Source organism: Equus przewalskii, chromosome 19 (assembly GCF_037783145.1).
Source record: "Equus przewalskii isolate Varuska chromosome 19, EquPr2, whole genome shotgun sequence".
NCBI classification, from domain to species: domain Eukaryota; kingdom Metazoa; phylum Chordata; class Mammalia; order Perissodactyla; family Equidae; genus Equus; species Equus przewalskii.
In genome coordinates, this window is record NC_091849.1 from 37,511,080 (window position 1) to 37,538,812 (window position 27,733).

General features: G+C 45.2%; 1 protein-coding gene across 3 annotated transcripts in view; it reads left to right on the top strand.

Annotated features, from left to right (window-relative positions):
- Positions 1–27,605, top strand: part of CMTR1 (cap methyltransferase 1) — a 55,556-nt gene extending 27,951 nt beyond the window's left edge. The window contains exons 9-24 of one of the 3 annotated variants that reach the window (XM_008541227.2): positions 1,841–2,039; positions 2,812–2,930; positions 5,167–5,263; positions 5,592–5,724; positions 6,440–6,619; positions 16,884–16,940; positions 17,702–17,759; positions 18,261–18,329; positions 19,313–19,444; positions 20,341–20,463; positions 21,143–21,234; positions 22,056–22,124; positions 23,514–23,561; positions 24,438–24,550; positions 25,183–25,291; positions 26,127–27,605. In XM_008541227.2, the coding sequence (XP_008539449.1) occupies positions 1,841–2,039; positions 2,812–2,930; positions 5,167–5,263; positions 5,592–5,724; positions 6,440–6,619; positions 16,884–16,940; positions 17,702–17,759; positions 18,261–18,329; positions 19,313–19,444; positions 20,341–20,463; positions 21,143–21,234; positions 22,056–22,124; positions 23,514–23,561; positions 24,438–24,550; positions 25,183–25,291; positions 26,127–26,259 (1,731 nt within the window). In that variant the 3' untranslated portion in view covers positions 26,260–27,605. The remainder of the gene's footprint in view (positions 1–1,840; positions 2,040–2,811; positions 2,931–5,166; positions 5,264–5,591; positions 5,725–6,439; positions 6,620–16,883; positions 16,941–17,701; positions 17,760–18,260; positions 18,330–19,312; positions 19,445–20,340; positions 20,464–21,142; positions 21,235–22,055; positions 22,125–23,513; positions 23,562–24,437; positions 24,551–25,182; positions 25,292–26,126) is intronic. The other 2 variants (XM_070584524.1, XM_070584525.1) reach the window with 2 other exon arrangements.
- Positions 27,606–27,733: the final 128 nt, after the last annotated feature.

The following is a 27,733-nucleotide window of genomic DNA, read 5'->3' on the forward strand; positions in this document are numbered from 1 at the left end:
GATACTTGCATTGATTCATTCCCCTTCCTTCCACCAGTCTTCCTTTGGGCCAATGACTCACCCAGAGAGGCTGGAGCCTGGGGCTAAGGCATGGCCAGTGGTGAGAAACATTGTTTTTCCTCCTTCCAGTGTGTACAGGCCTTAAACTTGTGACCCCTGCCTCATTCCCACTGTGCTGCCTGGAAGGTGCTACATAATGTTCTTGGCAAATGTTATTAGGGTTTTTTGCCTGTGCAAATGAATATAATCCAAAAATGTGAATAATTGATGGCTCAAGAACAAAGAATGCTGGGGTGGAGTGGTGGGAAAAGGGAGAAAGAACTGATATATCCCAGCATACCTGTGTGGGCTTGTCACGGGACGATGAAGTTTATATTTAGCTAAAGTCACTTTCCCCAGATGTTTTCACTGTTCTGATAAAGCTAGATAGCTATCATCAGAGGCAAGGCTCTTGTCACCTAGGAAGTGACTGGATTGTGAATATTAGTATCTCCATTTCTTTCTTAAAACTGTTTCCCCTAAAGCTTTCTGATCTTTGTTGAGTAGTTACAGACCTCTGGACATGCACTCAGCCATCCCAAACCTGTAGAAAGGAAGGCTGAGCTGCCTGAGCCCCTTCCTGCTGGGTGTTCCTCAGGGTCCTCTGCAGTCATTGCTCTAGAGCTCAACCTCTTGTTGTCACCAGTGCATTTGGTACATCTTCTCTGCTGTGGAGGGTCGGGACAAGTAGAATTCACCATCTAGGGCCCAGGTATGTGACAGAGAAATGTAAACACACAATATGGTCCAATGCTGGGTTCAGCATAAATTTTAGATTGAGGGTTAAAGGTACTCAAGTGGCCAAAACCGTTATCCAATAAAACTGCAAATGATTCTTGTAATTTAGTTATTCCTGAGCTGGGTGGGGGCTCTGAGGGCTGCCTGGAAGCTGCGTACAGTGTCTCCTTCCCTCACTACCTTGTCAGCTCCCAGCTGTGTACTGTCCCAGACCCTGGCTGGCAGAGGGGCAAAGGCAGGAGAAAAAAGGTGTATAAGAAGGAGACAGAGTGCACTGTGGTATCTTGGATTGGATCCTGGAACAGAACAGGGACTCTACTGGAATCTGAGTCTGGTCTGGAGTTTAGTTAATAGTAGTGTACCAATGTTGGTTTCTTAGTTTTGACAAATGGCAATGTAAGATGTTAGCAAAACTGGAAACTGGGTGAAGGCTGTGACTGTCGTTGGAGCTTCTCTGTAAATCTCAAATTATTCCAAAATAAAAAGTTAATTGGAAAAAAAAGGGAGAGCCAAGGAGGAAGGGGAAAAGGGAAGTAGAGGCTATGGTTTGGAAAGACAGGCCCTGTGGCTGGGGAAAGGTGATGTTAGAGCCCCAGACTTTGGTTGGACAGGAAGACCTGAGCAGCGGTCTGGCTGACTGGATTCTGATTTAGCTTTATTGCAGACTGGCTGTGAACAGGTCACTTTGTGTCTTGATGTCTCTTTTTCCTTATCTGTAATGTGGGGGATACAGCGTTTGTTCTCAGTAGGACTCTTGTAAGGCAGGATATGGCGAGGAAAAGATGCTGAGAAATAAAAACATGCACACTCAGATGTCCATTAAGCTGTTTTTATTAGGAGTCTAAACTAGGCCTGGTGATGTGAAAGGCATCAGGGGTATTTTGAGGTGAGAATGGGCATCTCTAGAGGGTGAGAATCACAGAGGATACATTTCCTGGGTGTTGTGGCCCTGGCGGGAGCTCTGTATTATGCTTGCTGAAAGTCTTATTTTATCTTCCTGCTTTCTCCTTCCTGCTCCCCATTGAGCCATTTTTTTCCCCTTCCTCCCGTCCTCCACTTGCAGAAACCACTGGTGAAGGACCGGGAAGCCGAGCTTCTATACTTTGCTGATGTTTGCGCAGGCCCAGGTGGCTTCTCAGAGTATGTGCTGTGGAGGAAGAAGTGGCATGCGAAGGGCTTTGGAATGACTCTGAAGGGCCCTAACGACTTCAAGCTGGAGGACTTCTACTCGGCCTCCAGTGAGCTCTTCGAACCCTACTATGGTAGGGACACCAGGGACTATGAGGGACAGTCCTCTGTGGGGACTTCATGTTGGAAGCGGTTATTATCCACTTACCATGTGTTTTTTCCTAGGTCTGTCAGCCTGGGGTTCTCAGTCCATGTCAGGAAGGTCTTGGTTCCCTCTTGACTGTCCCTTTTTACCCCAAGCCTGCAGAACACAGGTTAAACACTCCACTAGGCAAACTTTCATGAAAGCCATATTAATTCTTCCTTTCTTCTCCTGTGGTGACAGGAGATAATGAAACTGCCTGATCTCCGGCTGAGAACCGGCAAGGTTATTAACAAATACAAACCCCACGCCCATCTCCAGCCCTGTGTACCTGTGTGGAATGCTTCAGGAAATAGAGCTCAACCACCTGGCAGCAGTCCCCTCCATTCTATCTTGATTGTTATGATTTGGCAGCAAATCCTAAGTCCTTTCATAACAGTTCTTAGTGAAAAATTGATACTAGTTCCTAAAGGTAGGTGCTTTAGTCCTAAATGTAGGTGCTTTCAGTTTCAGTTGATGACTCTTGGCTGGTCAACTCCTTTTAGACTCTGGTTTATTACAGTAGGGCCATGTTTTTGCCTCCTTGTCTGTCACTGCAACGCAGCCTTGCAGTGTGGGCCCTGCAGTGAATTGCTCCTCACGGGCTTTTCTCCTGGACCTCAAGGCCCACTTGGTACCTGTGTTAACTGTCCCAGAGAGCATGTGTCCCAGCTCCTGGGATGTATGGGGCATGTGAGCTTACTGTGAATTTTGTGTCCTGCCAGGTGAGGGTGGGATCGATGGAGATGGAGACATCACCCGCCCAGAGAACATCACTGCTTTTCGGAATTTTGTCCTGGATAATACAGATCGCAAGGGTGTCCACTTTCTGATGGCAGATGGGGTAGGTGACCTGCTCTCAGTAGGGTGATACTTTAGGGACTTACTTTGTTAGAGGCTTGAGAATTCTTTTTCTTATGTTTTATTTGGTCCTTTAGCTGCCCTGGAAGGTGGTAGCTCACTGTTCAGATAGTAGGGATGTATGTTTTTATTCTTTTTGTACATATTTTCAGTGATAACTTTGTAAAGCCTGTGATGTTGTTGACACCTTTGCTTGGAGCAAGTGGATCTTCTCAGCTCACTTCTTCAAAGGGCCTTGATTGGCTGTAAGACATGGTGATGGGAAGACCGTGACTAAAATGAACTGACCGGGTACTGACTGGGAAGAACATTTCCATCATTTGTCACCTAGGTGCTGCTCCTGGCAGAGGCTCTCTATATGTGGCCACTCCTAAGCCTCTGGATGGGCTGGCAGGTGACCACATAACCAAAGGCAGCAGCTCAGGGGAATCCACAGGAGGCTCTGTCAGTGGCTGGGCTAAAGTGAATGTTCAAGGAGCCTTGTTTCTTGGGCAGCTGCTTGAGACACAGAGGTGAGCCCATTGCAGCTTTCTCACCCAGTATCTGATGCAGCAGGTAGTCTTTTTCTGGAGTGAGCCACGACTTAGTCTTGAGTAGGGACAGAGAACGTGGCAGTTTGCTTCAGGGTCATATGGCTAGAGTTGAGAAAAGCCTCTGGAACTCCTTGGGTGGCCTCTCAAGCAGTCGCCATGTGGAAAGGTAAAGGAATGTGCAGGATGTTAGCACAGAATCTGAAGATGCACTGGCTCACCAAAGCTTTGTGTACAGCAGGGAACAACAGATAGACAGGTTTGGGGGAGGCGGGGGAGCGGCTGCTCCAGCTGAGCAGATGTGGGGGTCTGATACTGCTTAGGAGGCAGCTGTTGCAGTGTGGCAGCTAGAGTGGCAAACGCAAGGTTGACTTTCTGCTTAGGCAGTGTGGACTAGTGACCTGGGGCTTTTTTTTTTTTGACTGACCCTGTAAACAGGCATGCATTTTGAGAAGCATTTATAAATCTGGAAGACATTGCTAACGTTTTTTTGTTTTGGTTTTTTAAAGATTGGCACCTGAACATCTGTTGCCAGATTTCTTTTTTTCTTCTTCTTCTTCTCCCCAAAGCCCCCAGTACATAGTTGTATATCCTAGTTGTGAGTCCTTCTAGTTGTGGCATGTGGAACACCACCTCAGCATGGCTTGATGAGCAGTGCCATGTCCGCGCCCAGGAACCGAACTGGCGAAACCCTGGGCCGCCGAAGCAGAGCGTGGGAACTTAACCGCTCGGCTGTTGATTCTGAGTTGTTTAGCTATTACCTTCTCAGGACTGAGTCAGGAAGACCTGGCCTAGCTGGGGGGCCTGCTTAATGGAGGCCAGCCTCCTTTACTTTTTCATTATTGTGATAAAAAAACACATAGAATTTACCATCTCAACCATTTTTAAGTATACGGTTCAGTAGTGTTAAATATACTCATATTGTTGTGAAACAGATCTACTGAACTTTTTCACTTTGCGACACTGAAACTCTGTACCCCCTAAACTCCCCTGTCCTCCTCCTCCAGCCCTTGGCCTCTGATTTTTATGTGAGCTTGGCTCTCTGCTCCCTGCTGGGAGCTCACAGGGAGGGAGACCGCTCCCAGTATAGCCAGCTGGTGGGAAAGGCTCTGTGCTCTTGGGACAGGAAAGGGAGTTTGTGACTAAAGTCCTGGTAGGGGAGAGAGATTACTATGACTGTCAGAGTTATGCTAACTTTTCCCCTGTCACCAGACTGGGGCCTCTTCAGTGGTCAGCACAGCGGCTGAGTGAGCCCAAGCAGAGTATTCATGCTGCACACACTCCCTGGGTCTCACTGGGTTCACCAGGGCTTTGTTTCCTGTCTTATAGTTAGCCTGTGACTAGCCAATATTTTGCTTCTGTTCTACCTTACTCTTCCTTGCATTCCCATGAGTCTTAACATTTTCTGGACTGTCTCCTTGGAAAAGCAGACTTGGTTCCATCCCCTGGAAGTGATAGAGCAGGAGAACAACTGCAGTATTCAGGCCTGCGTCTTAGTGCTAGCTTCATCCATAATGAGCCATATGACTCTGCCAAAATAATTTAAACACTAAGCTGTATCTTTATGAGTCAGATGGTGGAGATCAATGCACACACTTGAAGAAACCTCAATGAAGATGAGGTAGGGGTTGCTCTGTTCCTTCCTCCTCATTTCTCTTTCCCACCCCAATCCTTGTGCTCTTGTTTCAGGGTTTCTCAGTGGAAGGGCAGGAGAACCTACAAGAGATCCTCAGCAAGCAGCTGCTGCTCTGTCAGTTCCTCATGGCGCTCTCCATTGTCCGGACAGGTGGCACTTCCTCAGCTGTCTTCCCACCCCAGGACTCACTAGAGGCCCTATTGGACAAGAGCTTGTGTGGGGTTGGCTTGTAGTTAAAAAAAGGAAATCTATTTATATCAGGTGACAGGTGGCTGAATGAGGAATTGAAGGAAGAAAGGGCTGTAGAATCCCCAGAGTTCCTCTAAAGCAGAGACCCCCTTAAACTGCCTCTGACTTTTAATGGACCCAGGTGCTGGCCCCTTGACTTTGTCATATTTACTTCCTGAGACTACATTACCCACCTCCTGGAATAGAACCCACTGACTTGATTGCTACTGGTGTTTTCTTTCTAATCCAGGAGGCCACTTCATCTGTAAAACTTTTGATCTGTTCACACCATTCAGCGTGGGGCTCATCTATCTGCTGTACTGCTGCTTTGAACGAGTATGTCTCTTTAAGCCGATTACTAGCCGTCCGGCCAACTCAGAGAGGTGAGGCCTTCCTCTCCATTTTAGTAAGACTGGTTGGCTAAATATCAGAACAACAAATCCTGGTGCATCTCTCTGGCATGACTGCTACATTAAAATCCTTGACTCTAAAGAAGTGATTAGAGCCAATAGGAGTCAGGATTCTTGGATCTTATCGGTCCTGTGATGTGCCAGTTAAGCCTCTGCCTCCTCTACAAGCCTTATTCACCACACTTAGGTGGGGGATTCTTGGCTTGGCCCAGGAGGGAGAAGGTGACCAATAGTAGGGACACCTGGAGGGACACGGGCTGGGAAAGGGTAAGGGGGCTGCCAACCAGAGGCACTGTTGGCATCCCTGGTGGGACACAGTGCCCATGCACTGTGTGAGAGCAGATGCTGCCAATCAGGATTGCCAGGTAGCTTGTTAAAAACACAGATTTCTGGGCCCTGTCCCTGGAGAGTCTGTAATTTAACAGACGCCCCTGATGATGGTCTTGCAGCCAGTCTGGCATGGGGCACTTGGAAACCACTGTCATAGAGAGGAGAGATACAGCCCAAAATAGAACGGAAAGATTTGAGGTGAACTTCTGCAGCACAGAGTCTGTACTGTTCCTTGTGTGTAGACTTGAGGCTGAATGGGGAAGCTGTTTAGCTTCATGACTGAGCAAGGGATTGGGGTTGGGGGAATGTGGGAGGGGAGAGCCCTTGGTCAGTGGAGTAACAGGGTATCTCCTGCCAGGTATGTGGTGTGCAAGGGCCTGAAGGTGGGCATAGATGACGTGCGGGACTACCTCTTCTCAGTGAATATTAAACTCAACCAGCTGCGGAACACTGATTCCGACGTCAACCTTGTGGTCCCCTTGGACGTGATTAAGGGAGACCATGAATTTACTGACTACATGATACGGTCCAACGAGAGGTAAGCAAACCAGGTGTTTTTTTGCTGGCACCTCTGGGGTGTCAAGGTAGACCAGAGAATGAAGGACTAAATGACTAGCTCTTGGTTTCGCTTCATCAGCCTTGACAAGTTGGTAACTGGAATTGGTCTGCTGGTGCCAGGGCTCCCTGGGACTTTGGATACCTTGGGAATCCTTGTCCTGCCCCATCGCAGGGGTGGCCAGTGGGTGCCTGGCTGGCATAGCTCAGCCCACAGCCTGATGTGATAGTGAACCCAGACAGAGAACAGCCTCGTCCTGTGTCCCAGAGCAATTTCCCTTTGATTGCATCTGTTTGTAAAAGGCCAATTTGGTGGTTGCCTTGGGAAGTCCCCCTGTTGGGGATAGAAGATGGCTGGAAAGCAACTATACAGCCTGCTTTGGAAGTTTCTGGTACCAGAGCTTTTGCCATTTTGAGTTCCCCAGATGGGTGATCTGAATGCTGGTTTTTTAACCTTCTTTAATTGTTCCCCCTCTCTATTAGTGGCAATAATTTAAAGTTGTGACAGTTGGCTCAGTTCTCCAAGTGGGCGAGCCTTAGAGAAAAGTGTTTTGAGGTAGGCTGGAGAGTTGTATAGTAGCAATGAATCAGTGAAAGTACTTTCTTAGGGGGCCAAACAGGTATTAGAAAGGTCATTTCTAAGGATGTAATCCCAAGTCTCCTAGAGAGGTTTGAAGGTATAGGTGGCCCTAGAGAATCATAGAAGGAGAGGAAATCTTTATCCATCTTATCCATTATCTCACAGTATTTTAACTTGCCACAGTGCTGCCACATAAGCTTTCTCATCTCGATAGTAATGCTAGGCACCAAGATGGAGCAGATACCAAGCTTCAGCATGTTACAGATGAAGAAGCAGGCCCAGGGGCTGGCCTAGAGTCAGGAAAGCCAGGGCTTTGTAGTATTTCTGGACTTCCTTTTGCTGAGCCATGCTGCCATCTGCTACGAGTGTGTGTGGATGCATGGCAAAACTGGACTTCTTCTCAATGTTCCCAAAAGCACAGGATGTTTAGGCAACCCTATAACCAGTTTCCTTTCTTTTTAAAAAAAATTAAGGGGCTGGCTCGGTAGCCAAGTGGTTAAGTTCGCGCGCTCCACTGCGGCGGCCCTGGGTTCGGATCCTGGGCGTGGACATGGCACCACTGGTCAGGCCAAGTTGAGGCGGCTTCCCACATCCCACAACTAGAAGGACCTACAACTAAGATATACAACTGTGTACGGGGGTGTTTAGGGAGATAAAGCAGAAAAAAAAAAAAAGAAAAAGATTGGCAACAGTTGTTAGCCCAGGTGTCAATCCTTAAAAAAAAAAAAGAAGATTGGCAACAGTTGTTAGCCTAGGTGCCAGTCTTTAAAAAAAAAAAAAAAAATTGAGGTATAATTCCATAAGTGAAATCCAGATCTTATGTGTGCACTTCCGTCAGTTTTGACAAATGCATATATCCATGTAGCCTGCATCCCTATTAAGATAAAAATAAATTACCGTCTCCTCAGGAAATTTCTTTGTGCTCCTACTTAGTAAACCCTGAAGTAACTACTCCTTTGATTTTTATTACCATAGATTAGTTTTGCCTGTTTAGAACTTTGTATAAATGGAATCATACATGTACACTTTTGTCTTTTTTTTCCTCCTCACCTTGTTTTTGAGATTCATTCACATACTGTTTATTCCTTTTTATTGCCAAGTAGTATTCAATTGTATGGATATACTGTAATTTATTCTTCTGTTGATGGACACTTGTAGTATTTCCAGTTTGCTGCTGTTATGAATAAAGCTGCTAAAACATTCTTGTACAGGCCTTTTGGTGGACAGATATTTTCATTTCTCTTAGATAAATACTCAAGAGTGGAAATTCTAGGTCATAGAGGAAATGTGTATTTAACTTTTAATAGTGCTATATGGTTTTCTAAAGTGTTTGTACTGGTTTGTACTCCAGCACAGCATTAGAGTTCTGATTGCTCTGTCTCCTTGCCAACATTTGGTATTTTTAGTCTTTTTCATTTTAGCCATTCTAGTGGGTGTGGTATTATATCATTGTGGTTTTCATTTGCATCTCTGTGATGGGGAATGATGTTGAACCCCTTTTCATGTGTTTATTGGCCCTTTATGTATTTTATGAAGTGTCTCTTCAAGTCTTTTGACCACTTAAAAAATGGATTTATCTTTTTATTAAGTTGTAGGAATTATTTATATATTCTGAATACAAGTCCATTGTCAAATATGTGTGTTGTGAATAGTTTCCCCAGTCAGTGACTTGTCTGTTCATTTTCTTAATGGTGTCTTTTGATAAGCAGCAGTTTAAAAATTTTTTGTCATTTTTTTATTGTGGTAAAATATACATCACATAAAATTTACAATTTTAACCATTTTTGAAATGTATAATTCAGTGGCATTAAGTCCGTTCACATTGTTGTGCAACCATCACGACTATACATTTCCAGAACTTTTTAATCATGTAAAACAAAAACTCTGTATCTACTAAACAATAATTCCCCATTTGCCCCACCTCTAGCCCCTGGTAACCTCTATTATACTTTCTGTCTCTATAAATTTGCCTATTCTGGGTACTTCATATAAGAGGAATCACACAATATTTGTCCTTTTGTGTCTGGCTTATTTTACTTGGCATGATGTTTCCAAGGTTCATCATGTTGTAGCATGTATCAGCACTCATTCCTTTTTAAGGCCAAATAATATTCCATTATAGGTACTTAACCATATTTTGTTTATCCATTCATCTGTTGATGGACATTTGGGTTGTCTCCGCATTTTAGCTATTATGAATACTGCTGCTATGAATATTGGTGTGCAAGCACCAACACTTCTTAGTTTCCCTTTTTTTTAAATCATAGCCATCCTAATGGATGTGAAGTTATACCTCATTTGTAGTTTTAATTTGCATTTCCCTAATGACTAATGATATTGAGCATATTTTCACATTTCATGTGCTTGTTGGCCATTTGTATATATTCTTCGGAGAAATATCTATTCAAGTCCTTTGCTCATTTTTAAATTCATTTGTCTTTTGTTGTTGAGTTGTAGGAGTTCTTCATATATTCTGCATATTAATCCCTTATCAGATACATGATTTGAAAATATTTCTCCCAGTGGGTTGTTTTTTTTTCACTGTATTGATTATGTTCTTTGATGCGCAGCAGTTTTTAATTTTGTAGTCCAGTTTATTTTTTCTTTTATTGCCCATTCTTTTGATGTCTTCTTCAAGAAATCATTGCTAAATCCAATGTCATGAAGATTTCCATATGTTTTCTTCTAAGAGTTTTGTAGTTTTAGCTTTTATGTTTAGATGTTTGTTGCATTTTGAGTTAATTTTTGTAGATGGTGTAAAATAAGGGTCCAACTTCATTCTTTCTCATGTAGATATCCAGTTTTCCCAATACAATTTGTTGAAAAGACTGTCCTTTCTCTCTTAGATAGTCTTGGCACCCTTGTTGAAAATCATGTGACATATATATGAGAGTTTATTTTTGAGCTCTCTATTCTATTCCATTGGTCTGTATGTCTGTCTTTATGCTAGTACTACACTGTTTTACTGTAGCTTTTTAGTAAGTTTTGAAATCAGGAAGTGTGAGTCCTCCAGCTTTGTTCTTCATTTTCAAGATTGGTGGGGCTATTTGGGGATCCCCTGAAATGTCATATGAATTTTAGGATGGGTTTTTCTGTTTCTGCAAAAACTGCTGTTGGGATTTTGATAGGGATTGCGTTGAATCTGTAGGTTGCTTTGGGTAGTATTGTCATGTTAACAATAGTAAGTCTTCCAATCCATGAGCACAGGATGTCTTTCCATTTATTTATGTCTTCTTTCATTTCTTTCAGCAGTTTTGTAGCTTTCAGTGTACAAGTCTCTCACTTCCTTGATTTAATTTATTCCTAAGTACTTAAATCTTTTTGATGCTATTGTAAATGGAGTTTTCTTAGTTTCCTTTTCAGATTATTCATTGTTAGTATATCGAAATGTGAGTGATTTTTGTGTGTTGATTTTATATCTTGGAAGTTGGCCGAATTTGATTGTTATAACAGTGTTTTTGTGGAATCTTTAGGGTTTTTTGCATGAAAGATCATGTCATCTGCGAACTGAGAATTTTACTTCTTCCTTTTCAATTTGGGTAACTAGAATTTTAAAAGTTTGCTGATGAAATCCAATGTATCAATTTTTCCTTTTTGTTAGTGATTTTTGTTTTCTTTCTAAAAATCTTTGCCTCTGCTAAAGTCCTGAACGTTCTGTTTTCATCTAAAACTTTTATAGTTTTAACATGTTTAGGTCTACAGTCCACCTGAAAATAATTTTTGTTTATGGTGCTGTGATGTAGGAGTCAGAGTTCTTTTTTTCCTTATAGGTGTCCAGTTGTTCTAGCACCGTTTGTTGAAGATACTTTCCTTTTTCCATTTAATTGCTTTGGCACCCTTGTTAGAAATTATTTGACTGTGTATGTGTGATTTTATCCAGGGCACTATGTCTGTTCCATTAATCTGTTTGTCTGTCCTTTGCCATATTATCTTGATGACTATACCTTGAAAAAAGTCATCTTCAGGTCAGGTAGTGTATAGTTATCCAGCTGTGTTCTTTCTCAAGATTGTTTTGGCTAGTCTAGGTTTTTTGCATTTCCATGTAGATTTCAGAATCAGCTTGTCAATTTCTAGAAAAAACCTGTTGGAGTTTTGATGGAGATTACATTGAATTTATAAGGCAATTTGGGGAGAATTGACATCTTAACAGTATTGAATTTTCCCATCCATGAACAAAAAAATCCGTATACGGTCATGCGCTGCATAACAACATTTCAGTCAGTGATGGACTGCATATAGGACAGTGCTCCCATAAGATTAGTACCGTATAGCCTAGGTGTGTAGCAGGCTCTGCCATCTGGGTTTGTGTAAGTATGCTCTGTGATGTTTGCACAATGATGAAATGGCCTAACACATTTTTCAGAACGTATCCCATCATTAACTGATGCGTGATTATATTTAGGTTCTCTAATGTCTCAACAATGTTTTAAAGTTTTCAGTATAGAAGTCTTACACATCTTTTGTTAAATTTATCCCTAAGAATTTTATAGGTGTGGATGCTATTGTAGATGGTATTTTTAAAATTTTAGTTTCCAATTGTTCATTGCTAGTATATGGGAATACAATTGATTTTTGTGTATTGTCTGTGTATCCTGTGAGAATGCTTAATTTACTTCTTAGTTCTAGTAGTTTAGTAGATTTCTTAAGATTTTTTACATATGTAATAATGTCTTCTGCAAATAAACAGTTTTACTCTTTCCTTTTCAATTGGTATGCCCTTAAAAAAATTATTTAGGGGCCGCCCTGGTGGTGCAGCAGTTAAGTTCGCACATTCCGCTTCGGTGGTCCAGAGTTTGCCGGTTCAGATCCCGGGTGCGGATATGGCACTGCTTGGCAAGCCATGCCGTGGCAGGCGTCCCACGTATAAAGTAGAGGAAGATGGGCATAGATGTTAGCTCAGGGCCAGTCTTCCTCAGCAAAAAGAGGAGGATTGGCAGCAGATGTTAGCTCAGGGCTAATCTTCCTCAAAAAAAAAAAAAAAAAACAAATAATATTCCCTTGTATGTATATACCACATGTTCTTTATTCATTTATCTGTCAATGGACATTTAGCTTGTTTCCACATCTTGGCTATTGTGAATAGTGCTGCAGTGCACATGGGGATGCTGCTGTCTTTTTGAGATCCTGTTCAGTTCTTTTGGAAATGGAATTGTTGGATCATACGGTGGTTGTCTAATTTCCACGCCTTATTGTACTGACTAGTTCTTCCAGTACGATGTTGAATTGAAATGATGAGAGCAGACATCCTTGCCTTGTTCTAGATTTTAAGTGTAAATTGTTTAACCATTAAGTATGATGTTACCTATAGGTTTTTTTGTAGATGTCCTTTATCAGACAAAGTTTTCTTCTATTCCCAGTTTGCTCAGAGTTTTTATCATGAATGGATGTTTAATTTTGTCAAATACTTTTTCTGTATCTGTGGAAATTATTATATTCTTATTTTATTCCACTAATACAGTGAATTACATTGAGTGATTTTTCAAATGGTGAGCAAATCTTGCATTTTTGGATAAACTCCAGTTTGTCATGAATATCACTCTGATATATTGCTATATATATATATATATATATATATATATATATATATATATATTTTAAAGATTTTATTTTTTTCCTTTTTCTCCCCAAAGCTCCCCAGTACATAGTTGTGTAGTTTTTTTTAGTTGTGGGTCATTCTAGTTGTGGCATGTGGGATGCCACCTCAGCATGGTTTGATGAGCAGTGCCATGTCTGCGCTCAGAACCCGAACCAGCGAAACCCGGGCTGCCGAAGCAAAGCATACAAACTTAGCCACTTGGCCACGGGGCTGGTCCCATGTTGCTATATTTGATTTACTAATATTTTATTAAGAATTTTTGTGTCTATGTTCATGAGGGATATTAGTCTCTAAATCTGTATTCTTTTGAAGTCCTTGTCTGGTTTAAAAATATATATATAAAAATACATATGTATATTTACATATGTATTTTTATATATACATATAAAATACATATACATATAAAATACATATATATGTAAATATATATATGTATTTTATATAATACATATATATGTAAATATATATATGTATTTTATATGTATATGTAAATGCTATGTTTCCCTGTTTATAATCCCTTTATTAATATATATATTAAAAGAAGAAAGGATTTAAAATCAAAGAAGCTAGAAAAAGAAGAGCAAATTAAGTCCAAAATAAGGAGAATAAAGGAAACAATAATTTCCTTTTATTTATTTATTTATAGCATGTAAATATATATGGATATTTATATGGATACATTTATTATTTAATATATTGTATATTATGTAGTATTGTATGTTTATGTATACTAGTGGATGTTACCTGTTCATTAATATGGTTCAAAATATTCTTTAAATTTCTTATTATTTGTTCTTTGGTTCATGGAGTATGTAGATGTGTGGTATTTGATAGCCAGATATTTTGGGGTTTTCAGGATATCTACTCGATTTAGTCCTATTGTACTCAGAATATACTCGGTATGATTTTGATCCTTTGAAATTTATTGAGGCCTTTTTTATGGCTAATCACATGCTCTATCTTGGTGAATATTCCAACTTCTGTTGTTGAGTGTAGTGTTCTGTAAATGTTAATTTGGTCAAGTTGGTTCATGGTGTTTTTCAAATCCTCTGTATCTTAACTGATATTTTGACTATTTATTCTGTCCATTGCTAAAGGAGGGCTGTTAAAGTCTTCAACTATGATTGTTTATTTCTTTAGTTTTATCAGTTTTTACTCCGTATATTGGGATCTTTGTTATTAGTTAAATGCACATTTAAGATCATTTTGTCATTATGAAATATCTTTAGTAATACTCTTTGTCTTGAAGTCTACTTTGATATTAATATAGCCACGTCGGCTTTCTTTTGCTTAGTATTTGCAAGGTTTATCGTTTTATGTCCTTTTATTTTCAACTTGTCTTTTTCTTTTGTAAATAGCACATGGTTGGGTCTTATCTCTTTATCCAGTGTGACAGCTCTGTCTTTTAACTGGGGTGTTTAGTACATTTATGTGGAATGTAATTATTGATGTATTTAGGTTTAAATCCTCTCTCTTGGCTTTTTTTTTTGCTGGGAAAGATTTGCCCTGAGCTAACATCTGTTGCCGGTCTTCCTCTCTCTCATTTTCCGCCCCCTCCCCAAAGCCCCAGTACATAGTTGTGTATATTCTAGTTGTAAATCATTCTAGTTCTTCTTTGTGAGCCACTACCACAGCATGGCTACTGACAGATGAGTGGTGTGGTTCCATATCCAGGAACCAAACCCAGGCCTCTGAAGCAGAGCATGCCAAACTTTAACCACTAGGCCATCAGGGCTGGATCCTCTTGGTTGGTTGATTTCTGTTTATCTTGTCTTCTCTTTGTTTCTTTCCTTTTTTTTTTTTTTTTTTTTTTAGGGAGATTAGCCCTGAGCTAACTGCTGCCAATCCTCCTCTTTTTGCTGAGGAAGACTGGCCCTGAACAAACATCCATGCCCATCTTCCTCTACTTTATACATGGGATGCCTACCACAGCATGGTGTGCCAAGCAGTGCCATGTCCGCACCCGGGATCCAAACTGGCGAACCCTGGGCTGCCGAGAAGCGGAATGTGTGCACTTAACCGCTGCACCACTGGGCCTGCCCCTTCTCTTTGTTTCTTTATTCCTTCCTTCCTTTCGGGGGGAGGGCAAAGTCAGTATTTTCTAGTGTCCCTTTTTATCTCCTTGGTTTTTTTTCTTTTTTAAGCCTTTTGTGTTATGTTTTAGTTATTGCTCTAAAGATTACATTATGCAGCTTTAATTTATCATAGTTTACCTTCAAAAAATATTTTCCTGCTTCATGAACTATGTAAGAACCTGATCACAGTAAACATATATTTACAGTCCTCCTGCCTTTGTGTTCATGTTTTATATAAACCTACTTTCTGTTGCCATTATTTTTATTTTAAACAGTCTATAGTCTTTTAAAGAGAAAGATACATACATCTATATATGTACATCTAATCTTTTTTAAGAAGGTCCTTGATATTTACTGACATATTTATCCATTCCTTCATTCCTTTCTGCAGAACCAAGTTTCTATTTGGAATCATTTCCTTTCAGCCTGAAGAATTTCTTTTAACCTATTTTTGTAGTGCAAGTCTGCTGGAGACTAACTCCTTCAGCCTTTGTCTTTTGAAAATCCTTTCATTTCTGGAAGATATTTTCATTGGATATGGAATTTGAGGTTGGCAGTGTTTTTCTTTTGGCACTTTAAAGATATTCTTCCATTGTTCTCTGCCTTTCTTATTTCCCATGAGAAGTCAGCCATCATTCTTGTTTGTTCTCTGCTTTCCTTGTTTCTGATGAGAAATCAGCCATTGTTTCCCTGTAGGTTATGTGTCCTTTTTCCTCTGACTGCTTTCAAGATTTTCTCTTTATCTTTTGTTTTCAGCATGTTGACCATGATGTGTTTATACAGTCATGCACCGTATAACGACGTTTCGGCCAGCGATGGACTCATACAGCAGTGGTCCCATAAGATTAGTACACTATAGCCTAGGTGTGTAATAGGCTATACCATCTAGGTTTGTGTAAGTACACTCTATGATGTTCACACAACAATGAAATTGCCTAATGACACATTTCTCCAAGTGTCTCCCGTCATTAAGCGATGCATGACTGTATACAGTTTTCTTTGTATTGCTTCTGCTTGGGGTCCCCTGACCTTGGATCTGTGGATTAATTTCATTCATCAGTTTGGGAAAATCTTGGCTATTATCATGTCAATATTTTTGTCCTATTCTTTCCTTTGCTTCCGAGACTCCAATTATGTTAAACTGTTTTTTATTGTCTCATGGAGCTCAGATGCTCTGTTATTTTTTTTCACTTTTGTCTCTCTTTGTGTTTACTTTGGATTTCTGTTGACCTGTCAGTCCTCAAGTTCACTGATTCTTTTCCCTACTGTGTTCAGTCTGCTGGTAAGCCCATCAAAATCATTCTTTATCTCCAACACCATATTTTTCATTTCTAGAGTTTTTATTTGTTTTAAAATATAGTTTCCATATCTCTGCTGATATTCTCCATCTTTTTATGCATGTTGTACACCTTTCCACTAAATCCTTGAACATGTTTTTTACAGTTATTTTAAAGGCCCTGTCTGATAATTCCAGTATTTGGACCATCGCTGGGTCTTGTTCTGTTGGATTGTTTTCTCTCTTGTGAGTGGGTCACGTTTTCTTGCTTTATCCTGTCTCATACTTTTTTATTAAATCCCAGACATTATGTGTGAAAGAACAGTGGAGACTAAAGTAGAACAGGCATCTGTTAGTGTAGGTGGTTGAGTCAGTTTAGTCTGTAGTTGAACTGAGTCTGGGCTTTATTGTTGGTTTGTGAAGGATCAGTTCACCACTACTTTCAAATTTTTAAGGATGGGATCAAAACTTCATTTTAGCAGGAGTTGGGATCTGAGTGTCTGGAAGATTTGACTCAGTTCTTCTGCTTTACTCTCAGCCATCAGCAGCCCCCATATAACTGTACCTTGGAGTGTGGTCGAGGGGGTTCTCTTTCAACTCTCCATCCCCTCCCCTAAATATAGATGGCCTCTGCTCCAGCTAAATTTCTCTGTCCTGATGTCTTTTGGTTGTCTTTTTTTGGTAATCTTTCTGAAAGCAAATAATTTTTTTTTCTTGTAGCCACTGTAGTCTGCAGATCAAAGCTCTGGCCAAAATCCATGCCTTTGTTCAAGACACGTGAGTGTTTCCCACTTTCCAGAATTCATCTATTTCAAGGGAAGAGCTTTTCGTTTACCTTCTCCCCCTGAGCTCTTTGTTTATTTCATTTAAACATTTAAAATACCTACTCTTCTATCTCATACTCTGCTGTGGTCTATGCAGGATCCCAGAGAAGCATATGGCCTGAACCTTGCCCTCAAAGACTTTGTCTTTGGGCAGATAAGAATAGCCCAGGAAAAGGATGCAGGAAAAGTTCCTAACAGTGGATTAGAGTGTGTGGAGTGGCACAGCACGAGTAGAACACATAATGTTCAGGGGACACAGAGTAAAGAGTGATCAAGAGAGGAAAGGTAGAACTGTTCAAGGAGAACCTCTGGTAGGGGGCAGACCTGAGCTAATTCAGCTTTCTGGGGCAGAGTCACATGCACTGGGATGGACTTGAGGTGGCCTGTATTAGCAGAGGAAGAGCCAGAACGTGCTGATGGGTAATTGGAAGAAGGGTATATGGCATCCAGGGTGGTCAGGAGGGCAGACTTCTCCCTTCCCTTTGTGGTGGGAAGGGGAGGTCATCCCATTTTGTGTACATCTGAGCTCCCATCTTCAAGAGACTTCTGTGTGATTGTTAAAAGCACCCTAGGCTAATGGCAACGTGGTCTCCAGGTGTGCATGCACATGTTCATTCATGCAGGCTTCCTTTCTGGGGTACTGAGGGGCGCACAGGAGGCACATTCCTTGCATATCTTGGAGGTTTTAATCACTTGCTGGCTTCATTTTTCCAGGACCCTGAGTGAGCCTCGGCAGGCAGAGATCCGGAAAGAGTGCCTCCGACTTTGGGGGGTGAGCATCTCCCCAGACCATTGTTGCTCCAGGGTAGGGAAGCTGTAGAGAAGAATGGGATTGACTCCCAACCCTGTCACCTGAGGGTCTCCCCCTGCGTGAAAGTGTCTGTCTACCCTCACAGCATTTCGGAGCTGGACATCTCAGCATTGTTGGGAATGATCTTGTCCCTTTCGCTGTCAGTTTGCTCCTACAGCTGGGTCAGAAAGGACAAGGGTGGTGGGTGAACAGGCCTCAGTTTTCTGCTGGTGGCTTTGTGTAGCAACACTCACCACAGAGAGCCCCGGTGAAAGGGAAGTGGCCTTTGGGGTGTGCTACCACAGGGTGTGAAAGGGAGCAGTGACAGAATTAACCACCTCCATCCTCCACTTTCTCACCTCCTTTGTAACGTGCCATTTCCTCTTCTCCTGTTTGAACCTGTCCCCTCACTTACATAGATTCACACACAGCCTTGGTCAGAAGCACATTTGAAAGTCAAAGCTCTTTGCTGTCTCTTTTCAGATCCCAGACCAGGCTCGAGTTGCTCCTTCTTCCTCAGACCCGAAATCTAAGTTCTTTGAGCTAATCCAGGTAAATTTGGTATCTGGAGAAGGTAAAACTTTAGAGAAGCCTAACTCTAGATGTGGCAGGTTTCATGAGACCCCCAGATGCCTGGCCTCTACAGGGCTTGTGCAGCTGCCACCCGTGCTCCACAGGGCTGAGCTGAGGCCAACATAGGTGGGAACCTTTGGTATAGGGTATTGAGTTTCCCAAGACCCCATTGAACTGCCTGAAGATTCTTGTCCTGAGATGTGTTGTGCTCAGCATTCCCATGCCCAAAGGGTGGTGCTGGCTCTTACTCCCTGGCAAGTTCAGGGTCCCATGAGATTTGCCTGCAGGGGAGACATGAAGTATGGGATGACCTTAGATGGGGGAGCTGGGCAGAGGGCTAAGAGAGGCTACCAGGAGAGCTCCACAGTGGGGCTGGCCTAACCCTAGGCTCTTTGTCCTGTTTCTGCTGAGCTGGTCCTTGGAATTCTTCTGCCCTGTTTTTTTCTACCACCTGGTTTCCGGCTTCTCCCTGGGCTTCATATAAATCTGGCCCAGATCATGGGCCATTGTTGCTGGTTTTGTGGGTCAGAGACTAGAGAATGAGTTTCAAGATGGCCTTAAAAGACTAGCATGTGTACATTTTTGTGAATGGGGTGGAGAGAGAACTGTGCTCAGACCAACTGCTGGTGAGTCCTTGCCTTCAGTTTTATTGAAGAAGTGGCTTTTATATTCTGGTGACATTTCCTTATAGCCCTGCTAAATCGATCTGTACTTGGGGACTCGGTGTTCTTTCCTTTCCCAACCTCTCCTAATAGGTCCTAAAGGAGCACTCCAAGCAGATGGAATTAGATCCAGTTAGTGCATGGTTAGGTAGAGCAGGGTCACAGGGGGCATGTTTCAGAGAGCAAGTACTTCTTGTCCTTTCCTTTCCCAGCCTGCCCCCATCCCCCATGCAGGCACCCATACTGAGCGCCTGTCCCTTCCCCCGACCCAGCCCTGTTTTCTCTGACCTGGGTTTACAGGGCACTGAGATTGACATTTTCAGCTATAAGCCCACGCTGCTCACCTCCAAAACCCTAGAGAAGATCCGCCCAGTGCTCGACTACCGCTGCATGGTGTCTGGCAGCGAGCAGAAGTTCCTTATCTGCCTGGGGGTAAGTCTACAGCTGCCTTCTTACCTAGCCTGGGGTGGTGGAACCTCGCCTCTGTCTGTGGGAATCTGAACAACTGCCTACCACAATTGGTGCATGTTCTTCTTGGCACTAAGGAGCTGGGGCTTTGACCCCAGCTTTGAGTTAGCCAAGTGTCTTTCATTCTTTCATTTATTCATGCATTTGCTTATTCATCTCTACATTGCTAAAGTGAACACTACCTCCTTTCTTGTCATATGGAATTTCCTAGGCTAGCAGGATGGTTAGCGGGCTAATCTGGCTTGAGCCCATGCAGCTGTTTCTTTCCAACACCTCCACCACCCCATGTCATCCCTTGTCTTGCAAAGACACCACCTATCCTTACTCTGGGGCCCTTGGAGTCTAAAATGAGGTGAGGGAAAGCCTTGGCAGTTCTATATCTTACCTAATTAGGTAAAGTCATCATTGCTTTCTTTCCACTCTGACTTGTCTTTCTGTATAATTTTATCTCTTCTTGCTCACTTACTTTCTCTGTGTCCTCGCACACTTTATCTTTTTCTCTTTTTACTTCCTCCTCCTCTGCTCTCTGGACCCTTCACCAAACCCACCTCAGAGATACACCAAGCTGGATCTTTCTTGAAGGCCACTAATTATGAACTTAGGCCTTTTGAATGGTGCTCTGGGTCTGTTCCAACCACCAGGACCAAGCCAGATTACTCCTCCTCTTCCACTGAGGCAGTGCAGGACAGCACTATCCTTATCACTGAAGTATAAGTGACTAATCTCTCCGAGACATTGTCTTCTGACATTTTCCAGCCCCATCAGCTTGTAGATGCCAACTAAAAGCCCTTTTGAGAACTGAGCCTCTCACCCGCTAATCTCCATGCCTGCCTGACTCGGCCCTTTCTCTCTCCCCATAGAAGTCCCAGATCTACACGTGGGATGGCCGCCAGTCAGACCGCTGGGTCAAGCTGGACCTGAAGACAGAGCTACCCCGGGACACTCTGCTCTCTGTGGAGATTGTTCACGAGCTGAAAGGGGAGGTCAGAGGTGGTTCTGCTCACCTGTTCTGATCCTGCCAGCTAGGCAACTGGGGCACAGCTGAGCCTGGCCTTTTTCCCCGAGTTAACTGGGTTACATTGCATGTGGTGCTTGTCATGGCCTAGGGCCTGGGGAAGGCTTTGCAATTATTCCTTCTCTTCGAGCAGTTGCTCTAAGCCACAGTATATTCAGGCAGGAAGGATCATAGTCTCTATGTGTATAGGAGGAGCCCTTGATCCTCTCTGTGCATCAAGAGTCCTGTTGGGGCTACTGGGTTTTTAGCTGCTGATTTAGTTTTTGACCAGAGATCTGTTAGAAAAGAAGCATGAAGAAGCATTGTTATTTCCCATGAGCTTTGGGTATTACAGCCATACTGATGACTCTCAGAATAGTCAGTGGAACTGTTGGCAAGGGTGGGAAGCCAGGTCCTGGCTGGAGTACCATGGTGGCAGCCTCACTGGGTTTGAGGTTCAAGGGGGCTCATTATCCAAAACCTCAGATATCTATTCAGAAGCCTGGGCCGATTGGTGCTGAGAACCAGCTGGGAGGGAGGCAAGAGAAATATCCTGGGTTTAAAGTCCTTCCCCCAGCTGTAAGTAGAATGGAGGCCAGCGTGCATGGTGGGCAGAGTGGGCCCCAGGCCAGTGCCTAGCAGGGTGGGCAGTGTACTTATCCTTCTAGGGGAAGGCCCAGCGGAAGATTAGTGCGATCCACATCCTCGATGTCCTTGTGCTGAATGGCAGTGACGTGCGGGAGCAGCACTTTAACCAGCGGTGAGAGCTGGGCCCTGGGGGGAGGGAGGGAGGGGTGGGCCAGAACAGCTCTGTGACAGCAGCGTCTGAGGCTTGGCCCTCCACCCAGGCCTCCTCTGCTTAAGGGCATCCTTAGTTTCCCTCTACCACCCACTGGCTGGTTCCAAGGACAGAATGGGAAATTGATGTTGGCACTTCAGAGTTTGTTAGAGCTTGGGCCCTGATTGTCATGGATACCAACATACTCCATTTTGCCACAGCTGTTCAGATTAGTGCTGATGTTTGTGTTAAGGTTGAGCAAGAGGGCAACCTTATAGGGTCTTCTCCTGTGAAGAACATGTCTTATGCTTGGGTGGTCCTATTTAAGTCCACAACTGGATTCCACAACTCCCACAGAGGCGCTTTTGTTCATGAATGGATGCCTAATCAGTTGCTAGAAAAGGAGGGATGTCTTATACTGCCATGATGCTAATGTCACTCCTGAGTTGGTTCATCTGAGTGGGTGTACTGTGGTATCTGTGGTTTGGGGTGATGGAGCAGACATATCCAGTAAAGATGATACTTGAAGTGACTGAGCACAGCGAAGGTACACATCGGGAAAACCAACCAAGATGTAGTGAAATTAGAGGTCAGAATCCAGAGAGAGGGGGAGGATATGCATAAAGACATCAGTGGAGAAGGGCACGGTGGGCTTCCTGGGGGAATATGAGTGCTGCCTCTTGGAGCAGTTTTGCTGCAGATTCAAGCGTCTTCTCCCACTGATGCTGTAAATATGCCCTGGGGGTGGGGGTGCTGGTGGAAGCACCCTTGCTTGCCTCTGAGAGACTCTGTTTGGATTGTAGAATTCAGCTTGCTGAGAAATTTGTGAAAGCTGTTTCCAAGCCCAGTCGGCCTGACATGAATCCTATCAGGTGAGCATATTATCTCTCTCTCTCTCCCAAATCCCCCTTCTTCATTGCTTCTTTCTGGCCAATGCCTGCTTCCCTGTCCTGTGGGGGATGGGAAGGCTCAGTGGAAAGGACCAGGCAAGGTTGGCATTAGAGGGAAGAGTGCCCTTGAGTGATTTGTTTAGGGGTGCGAGGAGGGGCCTCCTTCATCCCAGAATATCTCCCATCCTGCCTGTCACAGTGGGTGAAGCTCCACAGGAGATTCATTCCTAGGGGTTAAAGCATCCTTATTTAAGACGTGCTTCTGAGAGCGGTAACGCACCTCGGGAGTCACACATTCACGCTTGAGTATCATTAGCATATCACCTGGCCTTTTCATTTTTTTCAGGTAAGAAAAGGGTGCTGAGGGAATGGGAGTTTTTGAACATGAAATAGAGGAGGATGGTTTGAGGGAGTAAGATCCTTGGTGCTTGGGAAGAAGGCCAGGGTTTGTCGCCATGTTAGGTAGTGTGAAAGTTCTAGGCCCCTGAGGGAGGAGAGGAGGATGAGAAGAGTTAAGGAGCAGATAGGTAGAGAACAGACTTTTCCAGGCTGGGCCGAGGTCTTAGGTTATTGCCTTTGAGGCTTCATGGGACTAGAGACTGAGATGTATATTTATACTTTATCAAAATAATTTTTATTTTTATCTTTAATAGAAATTTACTTAGTTAAAATTAAATCCAGTAGTGAGAATGCACTTTATAGATGTCTTCTAAAAGTGCAACAGCAGTTTCTTCCTGTGCTTTAAAATGGCCTGTCTGCCAGGTCCTGAGAGGCAGCTTCCAAGGACCCTGCCTCCGTTGCTTGTGGTCCGATTGCTGAGTCTCGGGGACCTGACCCAGCAGCAGCTCCAAAGGCATGTTCAAGGCCCCAGAGGTGGAGGGCGGGGCGCCAAACCAGGAGCCCTGCATCCTGGGTAGGGGCCTCCCCGCCCCCCTCATGGTAATTGGCCTATTAGGACTATTTGGAAGTAACTGCTACAGGAAGGCCTAAAATCCATGCAGACAGACCTGGGCAAGAGCCTGGCCCTTGGTGTTCTTGCCTTTGGTAATGGTGAAGGTGACCTGGGTGGGAATGCTGGCAGAGACATCTTTTTCTGCCAGACCTTCCTCTTGCTCCCTCCTATCTTCCAGAACCACAGTTATAGTCTGAGGGGATGCCTGGCCGCTCTGAAACCTAGGGCTTGTCTTTGTAAGACATCACTTCAACAGGCTTGGGATCCAGGCTAGGGGTGCTAGTTCTTGGCGGGTTGGGTAGTGTAGGGGCCCAAGGCAGAGGATTAGGACAGGCACAGCCTCCTGCCTACCAGCTGCTGCCCAGACAAGAATGTGCCCCCAGGAAGCCTTTGTCCCCTCTCCATCCCTCTACCTACAGGGTAAAGGAGGTGTACAGGCTGGAGGAGATGGAGAAGATTTTTGTCAGGTGAGTGACTCAACCAGGGTAGCTCAGGATTTGAGAGCAGTTGGGGTGGGGGTGCAGCAGTGTCCAGGATTCATTCTGTTTTTTTGTAGATGGGTTGGAGGTGGGGTAGTGAGTTGGCCCTGACGGGCAGCCTCTACCCCCCACCTCCTTTGCCTCAGCGTGGCTTCGCTGCAGCCAACAGGCCCCTGGCTGAGAGCTGATTCAGCACCCTGTCAGGAGGGGAGCAGGGCGGGTGTGTGTCAGGCAGAAATACGGGCTCATTGATGCTGTAATAGTTACGATTGTCCCTGCGAGGGGCAGAGCAGCAAGCTGCCTGAAATACTATAAATCCCAGCTCCTGGTGCTGACAGAAAAATTGAGCCTGGAGGGGTGGAGGGGGCATAACTGCTTCCTCACATTCTTAGCAGTGTGCGGGGTGCTCAGATCTGGGGGGTTCATCCTGGGTGTGCGCCTGCTGTGGCCACGGGAGCTGGGCCAGGTCTCAGTGCTCTCATGTTAACTCTTTAGTGGCCACAGTGATGCCATAGGTGGTGGACTGACCCAGTGGCACCCATGGTCTCAGATCTTATCCTTACTGGTTCACCTTAAACCCCCCAAACAGTAACAACATAGGAGGGGCATCTGTCACTCCCCTTCCTCCATTGCTTGGTTGAAAGTGCAGAGCCCAAATTCTAAACCCAATATTGCACTAGCTCACTTGCTGTGTGGCCTGGAGCAACTCAGGTCTCTGCCTCAGTTTCTTACACTGAAACAAGATAAAATACTGTGTTTGGTCTGCTTTTGATATTAGCTAGAGACTAGTGTTAGGACTTTCTTTCAATCTCTTTTAACGCACACACTCACACTTCCTGTTTGCACGCCTACTTGGGAAATCAGGTTAGAGATGAAGATCATCAAGGGCTCCAGCGGCACACCGAAGCTCAGCTACACGGGGCGAGATGACCGGCACTTTGTGCCCACTGGCCTCTACATTGTCAGGACAGTGAATGGTGGGTGATGAGTAATTGTTCCCTGTGCCTCCTTCACTCAGCCAGGGTGAGTGGCCCAGACCCTGGCTGAGCCAGAGCCAAGGGCTCCCTACTAAGATGAGTAGCAGCCAGGCTGGCATTTATTTGAGGTGTATGTTGGGAGGGACTGTGTTGCCTGAGCCTTTTCTGTTCTTTGGTGAGTCCCGGGGATTGGGTTGGGGCTGGGGAGAGGAGCTCAACTTATATATGCACACATGGTCTCCTCGTGGTAGGAAAAGGGCCTTCTGGGTCGGCAGCAGCACATCCAGAAAGCCAAGCTTAGCCATTTGCATCCCATGTAGAATCCCTTTTCTTCACTGCCCTCTGGCTAATAAAGTCCTGCTGCCTCTGCCCAGGTCCCAGAGATGTTGCCCTGGTGGCAGGATGGCAGGACTGGAGTAAGGTTATTGAGAAGTAATTATCTTAGTCAAACTCCTGGGGCCCCTTTGGGCTGGTGATAAAGGCAGCATCCTCACAGGCTGTTCTCTGCCTGCTTTTTTGGGAGAGAGGGAAATGGAAGTACGGGAATGGAGGAAGGCACACCCCTGCATTGGCCTGACCTATCCCCCATGGGAATTTTGTGTGTTTTCTGGGCTTCCCCTCTTCCCTATCAGAGCCATGGACTATGGGATTCAGCAAAAGCTTCAAGAGGAAGTTCTTCTATAACAAGAAAACCAAGACCTCTACCTTTGACCTCCCTGCAGACTCCATTGCCCCATTTCAGTAAGTAGCCCTCCTCCAGAGCTGGCCCCTCAGCAGCCCTGGGTACTCCTGTCAGGACGCCAGCCAGCCCTCTTGGGGAATGCCCTGGGTCCTGAGATTGACTACTGCCCCCGCAGGGACTCCCCTGAGCATGGGCTGGGTTTCTCCCCAAAAGGGTGGGGATGGTGCCTCCCCCCAACCCCTTCTTCACCTCTGCCGCCCACACCAGGGTGTGGCTGGGCCTGGGTAGTAAGCTCAGTGAGAGGAGAGTGATGCCAGGACCTGCTTTGATGGTTTGGAGTCCTGGGCGTGAAGGGCACCACCCTGGCAGGGCATCTGCTCCATGGAGCAGCCACTGGTTACATGACTTTCTGACGCTGGCCTGGTGATGGGAACATGCTGAGGGCCCACAGCCTTGCCCCTCAGGACTTAGGGTCCTAGCTGTCCCTTATCAGGACCCAGTGTCCATTTGCCAGATTGTTGTTCATAGATTTTGACAGTAGCCAGCAGCCTTAATGTGCCTGTAATTAGCCACTGACACTAGTTTCTGTCACCACACTAATACTGTTGTATTAGAGCAGCAGACAGACCAGGAATATCAGTAATTGTAGGAATCCAGTTGGATGCAATTAGCAGTCACAGCTGTTTGTTGGGAAAAGCTGGTTCTAGAAGGCAGGGAGGAGGGACCTACTGGGTACCTTTTGGCTGCTCAACTGGAGTCACAGATAGACCTTCCCCTCTCTGCCCTGATTCTTAAGAACACCCATCCCCTAAGTCAGTTGCCAGGGGTGAGATGGGGATCTCTTGGTCCTGCTCCACCTGGGTGCAGCCCTTTGACCTCCTTTCTCCTCCCCAGCATCTGCTACTATGGCCGGCTCTTCTGGGAGTGGGGGGATGGCATCCATGTGCATGACTCCCAGAAGCCCCAGGACCCAGACAAGCTGTCCAAGGAGGATGTCCTCTCCTTCATCCAGACGCACAGCGCCTGACAGCCTGGGGACGCCCACCCCTGCCGAATGGCCCGTCATTCCCTGTCCGGGCGCTCTGCCTGGGGCCCACAGGACTGGTTCCTCTCCCATAGTGGAAAGGGACTGGGGAGCACAGGCACTGCAGCCTGGCCGTGAGGGGTGGGTGGTCTCCTCTGCATCTCCCTTGAAGAGCTGTCAGGGGCCTTCGGAGGACACTCACGTTCCTTCTGGGACACCTTTTGGACTTCGCTCCCCTGCCTGGGAACTGTCTTCCCTGCCAGGACTCAGCCTGAAGGACGCGCTCCTATGGCGGGTTTGAGGTCAGGGCCCAGGGCACATGGGGCTGGTGGAGGACATGTCAGAGAGCAGCAGGGCTTTGGTTCTGCCGGCCTCTCCTGTATCCTGTAGACTCACTTTTCTGAGTTCCAAGCATTGCCCTGAGGGCGGCCATGCCCCTGCTTTGCCCAACTTTTTCTTGGGCCAACCCTCATGGGTGGAAGCCCACTCTAGTGAGCTGGCCAGGAGCAGCTGGTGTACAAATCAAGGTTTTGTTGCTTTGAACTTGCTCTGTTTTGATGCCAAGTTGGAGAAAATTTTCTTGTCTCCTCCCCGACCCCTGTCCTGTTCTTCCCTGGAGTTCTTCCCAGCCCAGGCCTCTGACAGTCCCGCAGGCCGGGAAGGGAGGCATGTGGGCCCCACATCCCTGACACCACATTGGGATGCAGGTAGTGCTGTCTTTGTGGATGTGACTGCCTCCTGGGGTTGTAGAGCCTTCCTGGGCCCCAGCCCCTTTTGATCCGAACCTTGGGCAGCTCTAGAAGGGGAGGAAGCGGCCTTGAAGACTTGCCTTTTTCTATGTGCCAGCAGCAGTGGCCCCACCGTAACGGGGGGTACCTCCTGGGTTGGGTCGCACCCAGCCCTCTGGCAATCATGGCACCCCTGTTTGCCACAGCCACCTTGCTACCCTCCCCCCCCCTTTCTTCCTCAGTAGGAGGTACAGTCGCTTTTGTTCTTTTGTGGTCACTCCATTTCCTCTGTCTTGGCGGAGGGGGATGAGGGGAAGCTGGGCAGTAGCTTTGGGTGGGGGAGGGCACCTGTGGTTGTTTTTAATGGGAAATACCTCTCAGAGATGCTCATCCAGGCTCCCTAGGGCCCCATCCCACTGCTACACTGGTTTCCATGGAGACAGGGCACTGAGGCTCCCCATGAGGTTGGAATTGACTCCACCTCAGGGGTCTCCAGCCAGCCTCCAGCCCCTCCCCCCAGGTTGGCAGCAGCACCCCTAAGATGCTGTATTTCCACCCAATTCTGGGTATATCAGTGTGTCTTGCAGAATCCTGGGTCATTAAAGATAAACATATTTTTAATGCCTGTGTGGCTCTGTGCTGGGGCTGCTGCTGTTTGTCCTCGGTGCTTTGTGGTCTGGGACTGGCTTGGATGACACAGCTTGGGCTGGAGGTGAAGGGGAGGAAGCTCTCCTTGAAGAGGGGAGAAA